General features: G+C 37.8%; 2 protein-coding genes across 2 annotated transcripts; both read right to left on the reverse strand.

Moving 5' to 3' along the window:
• Positions 1–166: 166 nt before the first annotated feature.
• MELLADRAFT_42573 (uncharacterized protein) lies at positions 167–3,568 on the reverse strand (the record flags this gene model as incomplete). Its single annotated transcript, XM_007407260.1, has 8 exons — positions 167–445; positions 527–976; positions 1,070–1,231; positions 1,296–2,113; positions 2,221–2,638; positions 2,737–3,055; positions 3,132–3,332; positions 3,419–3,568. Coding segments are annotated over 8 exons (2,650 nt in total), but the record flags the coding sequence as incomplete, so codon positions are not given.
• A 5,241-nt stretch (positions 3,569–8,809) lies between these two features.
• Positions 8,810–9,025, reverse strand: MELLADRAFT_124525 (uncharacterized protein; the record flags this gene model as incomplete). Its single annotated transcript, XM_007407259.1, has 1 exon — positions 8,810–9,025. One exon carries the CDS (start codon positions 9,023–9,025, stop codon positions 8,810–8,812), a length of 216 nt encoding a protein of 71 aa, XP_007407321.1.
• Positions 9,026–10,169: the final 1,144 nt, after the last annotated feature.

The raw sequence follows: 10,169 nt of genomic DNA on the forward strand, positions 1-10,169 counted from the left end.
GGAGTGATAGATGTGCTAAATGATGTTGTGCAGAGAAATTGACAAGTGGTATTGCAAAAAGCTTCAATGGACAATTCATGACAAACACCATGTAGATAGGGAGCAGAGTGCTTTTGATGTGATAGCTCGATCATATTTAATATCACTCATCACAAAACCAACCGATGGAGTATATAGACTTGAATTTCCTTTTGAAAAAATAATCAAATGATTTCAACTGTAATCAAAAAAAAAGAAAAACTTTCAAAGAACCATGCATCACTTTTACATCCAAACTTAGAAGAAAAATATACAAAATTTAAATCGAAAACTTTCAAACGATTTCTGCCATATTACATTCAGGATGAATTAATAACATCACATCTTCCACATTTTCATTCTTCTCTTCTTCATCTATCATATCATCTTTCAAACCTTGACCCTTGACTTCTAACAAACATTTTTCCTAAAAAGAAAAAAAAAAGAACAAAATGAATCAGTAAGTTGATCCCTACAACAAAGAAACAAATAGAGTTTTTTGACAAACTTTGGCTAGTCTCCTCAATACTTTGACAATTAATTCTTTTTCCATTTCAAATTCTTCCATATTTGATAAATTAGATTCCATTTCTTCTAAATACCAAGCTATAAGTTCAGATCGTTTCATTCCATCTCCAGTTTCTCTTTCAACTGTATTAAGTTTACTAAGGATCAAAGACATCATACCCATATACTTATCATATGAAACTGTTGGTTTTCTTTTCACTTTTGGTGCTGGTGCGGGTGCGGGTGCGGGTGTGGAGCTTGGATCTGTCATATCTGTGTTTGTAATGGGATCTGTTTCAGCTTGCGCTTCTAGTTCCATATTGGCCATCGCTTCTTCTACTTCTTCTGGTACATTATATTCATCATCATCAAGACCGATATCATCTTTTTCGACATGTATGATGGATTGTCTGAGCAAGTTGTAAGCTTCGCGTACAAATGCAGGGGTAATCTAGTGGATTGAACCAGGAGAATAATACAATCAACATATAGTCTACATTCCAGAGAAATCATGATCTAGACTGAAAGATGATGTAAAACTCACCATTTCCATACCGTGAGCACGTGCAATAGCTTCACTGAGACGAATCATACTTTCTAATTGACGAACAGTGATTCGATAAGAATTCCTTCCCCATCCCTGAGAATCATCTTGTCTCAGATCTCGATACTTTTGTACTAGTAAGGCTGAAGCCTCCGGACTAAGCTGAGAAATATAAGAAGTATTAATTTCCAAGTTCAGTAAGAGAGGCTAAAGAGATCAAACTTACTTTAGGATTAAAAGTTCGACAATAACGAATATACCTCTGCAGAGCATCAGTAGAAAATTCCGGAGTGATAGCAGCATCCCTAAACCGATGTACGTTGACGATGTGACTAGCGATAGCAAAATCCACATCCTCATTACATTCATCCAAAACGACAAAAAACAAATCAAATCGACTCATAATCGGACCACTCATCGCCACATTAGCTCTTAATGACATTTTTTTATTATATCTACCACCCACAGGATTAGCAGCAGCTAAAATTGAAGTTCTAGCATTAAGAGTAGCTTGAATTCCAGCTTTTGCAATCGAAATCGTTTGTTGTTCCATTGCTTCATGAATTGCAACTTGATCTGAAATATCCATTTTATCAAATTCATCAATCGCACAAATTCCATTATCTGCTAACATTAATGCTCCAGCTTCGATTGTAAATTCGCCAGTTTCTTCATCTTTGACTACTGCTGCTGTTAAACCTGCAGCTGATGAGGCTTTTCCACTGGTATAAACTGATCTTGGTAAAAATCCACAAACGTATTTCAAAAATTGAGATTTAGAAGTTGAAGGATCTCCAACGATACATAAATTGATATCTCCTCTTAAATTAATACCTTCATGTGTTGTTTTATGAACTCCTCCCATTAATTGTAATAGAATTCCTTTTTTAACGATTTCGTGACCATAGACTGTAGGTGCAATTGATCTAACTAATCTTGAATAAATGTCTTTTGCATTCACCATTTCTCGAAGTTCTTCTACTTCAGGATCTGTCAAGGCAGTAAGGAATTCTCTTCGGGTCTCTTGATTATCACTCACCACATCTGGGTCCAAAGTCATATGAACATTGGCGACATTGACCTATGGAGATCAATTAAACATGGCATCAGCACGACAGCGTTAACAAAACAGGGGGGAAATCAAAAGATACATACTCTCGAATCTGCTCTTTGAACCATGCATGCCAAAAAAGCTGTCTTATACGTTAAATCCCTTACACCAAGAACCTTCAAACCACTAACACCCATAGTAGCAGGACCACCACCACCCTTCCCACCATTATCACCAGCATGTCTGATCATTTCAGTATTAACACCAGGTAAACCTAATTGAGCCACATCAGGTACAACAATAAAGGTACCAGTAAAAACACATTTATCTCCTGCTTTTGCTTTTTCTACCATCTCTCCACGTAAGATTACATCTAATGATCTTGGCATTGAACCGGTTGGAATCTCATTTGAATTTTCTTGAATTCGAACTCTTTGCCAATCTGAAAAAATGGATTGTTCAATTGAAAGTTTCCAATCTGTTCGATTATTACATTGAATATTTGGACAAATATTTGGCTATAGCAAAAAAATCATCATTAAAAATCAAAAAGTTACAGAATGATTAGTTCGGAATAGATTGATAAGATTAAAAGAAGAAGAAATTGAATACATACTTCTGTATATCTAAATTGTTGTTCAACATCTTTTACAATCGTTTTACATTCTTCACAAAGAAATGTACCAAAGATTAATTCAGGTCTAACTTCACTTGTTCTAGTAACCGTACCACCAATTGACATTAATTTTCCAATCTTTTCAGTTCTTAAATCTCGAATACCAATCACTAATGGTAAATTACTTATAGCTAAATTAAATTGTCGATTAATTAAACCTGTTGAATTTGGTGAATGAGTTTGATTGTTTATATGTAGATAATCTGGATCATATTTTTTTACTAAGGATTGGATTCCTTGTTTGAGAAAGGGAAGGAAACTAGCGATTGAAAATTGATTAGCTTTGGTATGAAGATAAATTGGATTGATGGTTTTCTTTGTGGATTGAGGCTTACCGATAATATTGATCTCTGATAGCATTGGCAAGGGAGATTTCGGTTGATAATAGATGTGAATAATCTACGTATAATGTAGTGGTTCGAAGCCTCATCATAGACTTGACTTGTTCGACATAAGGGTGAATCTTCTTGACCCTCTTCTCAGGTGATTGAGAAGGAGCAGAAGCAGGAGTTTCTTCAGTAATGTCTTCAACAAAGCTGCAAAAATAAGTATCAAACAAATTCCTCATCAGTATCGTTTCGAATGATGTGAAATGATTGTTTTCTAAGAATCGAATTCTTACTCTTCTACAAATTTAACCATCTGTTCTTGAAGTGAAACACCAGTTTGATCCTTAACTCTAGGTATCTCATCTGGATTTCTTTCTAATCTTCTTCTCATTCTTCTTGCAACTCTTCTTTGTTCTACTTCTTCTGCTTCATTTTCATTCATTTCTTCATTTTGATCGTTTGATGGTTGTCTTGATCTAACATCTTGCATTGTTATATCTGATTCTGATGGAAATACATTTTGCTCTGGTTGTGAAGATGGTAAATCTCCAGATGATGCTAGAAATGACATTTGATTTTAGATTGTTTCTTGATCGATTCGCTTGAGGTTTTTGTTATCCGAAGTCTTGATCGATGTTGATTTCTATTTTAATCTGAGTGTATCCTTTATTTCTTTGACTTCTTCGTTGGTTCAAGTTTTAATGTGTAGTTCAACTTCAGAGCTCAGAACCTCAACACCGTGTACGCGCGACGAAATTCAAGTGGCCGGATACAAGCATATCTCAACGCGTGAAGGGGGCTATGCCTATGTCGAGTATGTCACAAAAAATGTTCCAGGGTTTTTGATCATGTGATCTCATATCAGATGACCATATTGACTCAAGCAAGCAGTTGTACTCGCCACAGGGACAATAATGGATCAAGTGGCACCTTTTCAATTCTTTACTCTGCTTAATGCGTGTTCCAAAATTGTGGTTCATGACCAGCATCAGATGATCCAGCTGATCTATCTTGATGTCCCATTTTCAACTGGGATTACTGGCTAGCAAGGGTGCAAAATCCTCAAAAGAAGGTTTACTTGCAATTTTTCTTCAGGTTATCACAGAAGGCTGGTGTTGTGTAATTTGAGACAGCTGATGTTACAATTGTTCCATTAGTCTCTCTGTGCACTCTTCAGATCAAGTGACTTATTCTGTACATGTGTGGATGCTTATAGTTTCATTATGCTCATACAAAGAATTTGTGTCTAGCACAATAAGTCTATTTCATAAACACTCTTACATTATGAGGGATTAGTTCGGAGGGTGTGGCCCTGGGGCTGTGACTTCCTGGCTGGGGTGGTTCTCTGCGTGGCAAGGGAAGGGGAGGGAGGGAAGAAAAAGAAAAATCAGTGTTGTAAGGATGTGATCTTTGCTTGTTTTGGTGATGAAAAAGTTTGGGGATAGTTGTGGCGCAATGAGAAGATCTATCAAAAAAACTGATTTGATGAATCCCAAAGTGGATTCTTCCTTCTAACACTTCCAAGTTTTTTAAGCTGCAACACAAAAAATCCATTCCTTATTTTAATTTGTAACCACTTGATCCCATTTAACTTATCACAAACTGTCTAGCCATTATACTCTTTGTACTTCAGTTCTTCAATTTTCTTTATTTAAGCCTCTGTGAGTTTTGTCAAATTGCTAAAACATAGTTTAATGTAACACCTACATACCTTTGATTCTCTTGTTCATGAAGTGTATCAGATTTGATTTCAAGTTGGTATTAGTCAACTTGAATGGGATTGAAAAGAATTCATCAAAGCTTGAGTTTTACGTTGAAGTTGACTTGTTGTGTTAAAAGTTTTGATGAATTTGTTTGAATGGAAACTACTTGGATTGAGGGTATAGAAGAATTGATTGCAGGAGATGAGAGAGGAACAAATTTGGGGTGAGGTGTGTGCAAATCAGGTTAAATCTGTTGAGCGTGTAAACTTGGAAATTGGTAGCAGGGATTGGGAGTTCAATCAGGTTTTGCCGGCAAACACGGTTTACCTTTAACTTGAATGATTAATTTGAATGGTATCTGTGTTCCTGGCCAGCAAATTTTGTAATTCATTCACAGGGCAGCACACCACTCATGTGTTGCCGGCCTGGTGTTGTCTACATCATTGTCAAATGATAAAAGTTCAGCTAAAATTATCTTGTGGTATCTTGGTATCCATCCCCATTGGTATACATATAAAGATATCACAGACTTGACTTTTATAGAGCTGATATTCATGACAAACTATCTGCATGTCTAACAAGGTTTGGCTTAGGTAAAATTGTGATAGGAATCAAATGCTTAATTTTCTTGAGTCTAACCAGAAAGATGTAACAATGGCAATTGTAGAATTGCATGTAGGATGTGGTTTGATAAATCTTGCATATCAGTTGGTCACATTCACATCAATATCAGAAGCAGGATCAAGCATGAAATCCAACCCATATTTCAGAAGTTTGCAAATGAATGGCTCAGAGGAGCCAGATGTTTTTGCCAATGATATCAAAGGAAACTGAGGTAATTGTGTTTAAATGAGTAAATGGCACCAAGCCACACAGAAATTCAAAGAGCTAGACAAATGATAAGACTGAGCACAAAGCAGCAGGTTAAGCAAACAACAAAGTCATTAGTATGAGAGAGAAAATAAGAGGGGAGAGAAAAACTAGACAAACATGTACACAGTGCAACAGGGATATTAGGCAAAGGATGGATAAAAGTTGTTAACTGAAAAGATAATTTTAAATAAAGGGTGTATAAAGGATGTCAGAGATTGATACAAAATTAGGGTATTCAAACAAGTATGTCACGTCGGGGAAAAACACATATACTTTTGACCTTATTTTCCCCACCAAAAAAAGGTATGCGGAAAAAAGTATGTCCACTTACATACTTGCTTTGAGTACCCTGAATGTGATTGATGTTGAGAGAGAAAAACTACTTGCAGGTTCTTTCCGATGAGAGAAGAATCTGAGTGGAACAAAATGATCTCTATACATAGTGAAAAAAAGATACACAGTTTAAAAAACAATGTATTTCCATAATTAAGCACTACCTCCTAAATCATTCAATGCTTTAACCGACCAGAGTTTCTTTCTTGACAGGTTGATTTTGAACAAGGCTTGAACAGTCAAAAGGTGAGTCAATATTTACGCCGGGTGACCAGAATTCCTTGACAATTGTTTGTGTTCACCCCTTGATGATGTATGAAGTAATAGAAGAATAATCAACACACACGCACACACATAGAAAAAAAGAAATAAAACAATGCAATATCACATATAAACTTAACAAAGTCCCACGCTCGCACAACCTTGCGAGGCGTCGAGCGAGTGACTTACACCAAATGTGTACGCTCCATAAGCTCAGAGATTTGGCTTTTGCAGGGAGCTCACTTCGAGTGCTTATAACTTTTTCCACACCGAGGAACCACATATGGTCCAAAAGAAGAACTTGTGCGCCTGACTCTGGCGCATAAGGTACATATTCTTTTTCCCAAGGAATTTGCTCCCCTCTGCGAAAAAATGTGCTTCAAACATTGGGTCTTAGCAGCAAATTTGGACTCGAGAGAGAGGTTACATGTGTAATCCTCTGTCAAGAGCCAATATTGGATGCACATTTTAGGCAAGAGGGAAGCACTTTCCTCGGGAAAAAAATATGTACATTATGCGGAAGAGGCAGACGCTCAACTTTTTCCTTTGGACTATACCCAAATCCTTGGTGTGGAAAAAGGTATAAGGCCTTGAAGCAAGCTCCCTGCCAAACCCAAATCTCTGAGGTTTTGGAGCGTACACATTTGGCGTAAGTCCCTCGCGAGATGCCTCGCGAGGATGCGCATGTCAGGGTGGCTATAATATCTGTACGAGAAAGGTCTAGCTCTTACTTGTAAAGGTCCTGACAAGGTAATCCGCTGGGTACAGGGATTACTGTTACTCGTAGTACCTAGGTGTACACGAACAACAATTTGATTGTAAGTTTATTATAGTAGATAATAATATTTCTTTCTAGAAGTTCACGGGCCTACTGTGGTTAACAGTATAGGATGGTCAGTCCTTAGACCCGTGTCAATCTCTATGGCTATAAGCTAAGAGTAGCCTGCTATACGAAATAGACAGGGATCTCGTCCAACTTTGCGTTGCGAGAACTGAAATATTGACCAAATAGAAAGTTCGCTCACTCGAGATCTAGTAAGGGAACAGATTCCTAGGCTGATTGTATTGCTGGGATTTAGATAGGGATGTACCGGGTCGAATTCTAGTAATAACTGCGAATTAGAAAGAGGAACAACGATATCAGAATCGGGAAGTTCTACGTATCAGGCTAGAAAAAGAGGATTAAATATGTTTATTATTACTGTAGATAATTTCAGAGAAACGCTGGGGAACTTAAGTTTAAGAAGTGGAACATAGAGAGAAAAGTAAGGATTTTCAAATATATGATGGACTTCGTAAAGATTAAGAACACTGACGGTTACTTGTAAATTATGGTTGGTAAAAATTCGATGCCTCTCCTTCTTGTTAGTAGAAGGAAGGCTCTTTATACCTTTCTCAGTTCTTAGTTCAGCTCTTGGCTAAAAAACTAGGAGCTCTTATTTCCTGCTGTGATCCGTAGGTTATACGTAATATCATACGCCAAGGATTAGGTCATCAGTCTTCTTTGTGAGTACTCTTATATATCTTTTATGTAATCCGTGATTACTTCCTTAGCTAAGGATTTTACGTAAATAGCTACTATCGTTACTTCTAGTATTATTCAGCGGAGTATTGGGGATCTGTTCCTTCCGTGTCTATTGGAATAGTCTTGGCAATCTCTATTCCGTCCGTACTTCGTACGTAATACTTTATTCTTCTATTCGTTATATGAGGAATCTTACTAATATTCTTTAACTAGCTTCTCATTTGTATATAATGTTTTCCTTAGATTCACGTAGTTGGAATCTTCTATCCTTGTTTGTGTCAATTCCAGGACCTTTGAAACTAGGTCATTAAGTTGTGTTCATTATCTTTTTATGTAGTTTTATATTTTGTCATTAGATCTTAGAAACTAGATCATTAAGATGTATTCGTGAAATATTTATTATATTGATTTCTTATATATACATTGCATAAAGAAGGTAGGGACTTCTATGTGTGAAGTTCTTTTGGTGTTTTTTCTCTGGGTATAAACACTCGAGGACTGACAGCGCAAGCGTGGGACTTTGGTCAGTTTATATCACATAAAACACATAAGCGCTCAAGACAGGATGAATGAAACAATCAAATAGGAAAAAGAAACACAAGGTTTGTTATAAGATACAATAACAAGATGGTATCACACCTTGTGCTATATTTACTCAACTGTTCATGGTTTGTGAGATGGTAACATCTCATAGTGCCATATTTACTCAAGGGTTCATGGATTGTGAGATGGTAGCATCCTCTAGTGGGTGTTGAAAATCATTGTATGCATTCACATGACTCTTTTAAAGCTTGGGGAAAGGATGTGCATGTGGTTGGTATATAGCAAATTGACCCTTGAGAACTCAGTAACACAAACAATGTATCTCTTGCCTCCCATGCTGGACAACAAAATGATTGCTCTGAACATAGATTTGGTCACCAATGCCACAATGATAATGTAGTCATCTTACATAAACTTTCACACCACAGATGTTGTGGCATAAGATTTTAACTACTACCACTAGAGCTTGCACAGGTGTGTGAAGCTCCTGGCTCACCTTTACAAGCAGGACAATCCTCCTCTGTATCTATGGTGCGGGCCAGTGGGTTGCCCAAGGCTTCCAAGGCCTGATCAGCAGAGAGAATTCCTGTTTCCCTTGTGCCAAAAACTTGGTTGAATGATACAGATGCCATGAATATGGCTGCAACAATGCTGAGGTTCATGATGATATCTAATTGAGCAACCAAGTTTTAGACACAGGAAATTGTTAAGAAGATTTGGTTGAATATCTCAAGACTCACCGGGATGCTAAAGTCACAGAATTTGAAAGATTGTGTGTGGGTTAGCTTCAGATTGAAACCAATAGTATCTATCCCAATCAAAAGAGTAAGGTAAGGAATCATCAAGTATGAGCTTGGTTCATGTTTTTAGAAAAAATCTACAATTGGCTGATGAAAAAAGTTGGGAAACATACCCAGGCAAGTGCGCAGGTCAAACAAACAACTCAGTAGGATGATTGGATAAGGAACAAATTGTCAGCAAATCAGTCAAGCTTTTATACTTGTTGAAGAGTACCTGAGTTGCTGTCCGTATGACTCTCCTAAAAACATTTGTCATAGAGCATAATGCTGTGCTCCCTTGCACCAACTTCTGCAGCGTTGCATCATGTTGGATTTCAAGATGTGGACATTGTCAAGTTTTGTATTGTGGAGAAGCTGATTGCGAGCTCGGTTTGGTATTACATGGGTCCCTGAATCTTTGGTCTCCGCTTGCTTCACGTCTCTGTGGTTGCGGTTAACTTTTGTATTGTGATGAAGCTGATTGACAAGTAACAAGTATGCCCTTTGATGCTTGGCCACCATTTTTTTCGCTTGCCTTGAATATTGCATAAGGATTTGGGTGTTTAGAGTCTCCTTTGCTTTGCATACGACATGTGCTTATCAATTGAATGTCAGGAGGAAAGCCATCGCCCCTGCCACAACCATCAAACAGTTACATACATGTATCGGTTGACTTCTCTGCGATCAAGCGTATCAGCTCTTGAATGCGATAAGAGAACAACATTGTGCATCCCGATAGAGTCCGAGAGAATGTATTGATGTACGCGACCATTAGGTGATCAGAAACCTTATCCGGGCCTTTGCCGGACCATCCCCGCCGCGCAAGCTGGGACACACTCTCCTCTTGTGTAGAGGGCAGGGCTGTAGAGGGTTAGCACAGCCCACGCGCGGGCGCGGTAATTGTGAAGGATCGCACCGCAGTGGGCCATGAACACGATTTTGATGACGCACTTCGCCAAGCTCTGCAGCAAAGTAACCAGAGCTAACCAGTGATAACCGCCAGAATTGTTGGAACAGAAGCAGAAAT

Source organism: Melampsora larici-populina (genome assembly GCF_000204055.1).
Source record: "Melampsora larici-populina 98AG31 unplaced genomic scaffold MELLAscaffold_8, whole genome shotgun sequence".
In the NCBI taxonomy this organism is placed as follows: Eukaryota; Fungi; Basidiomycota; class Pucciniomycetes; order Pucciniales; family Melampsoraceae; genus Melampsora; species Melampsora laricis-populina.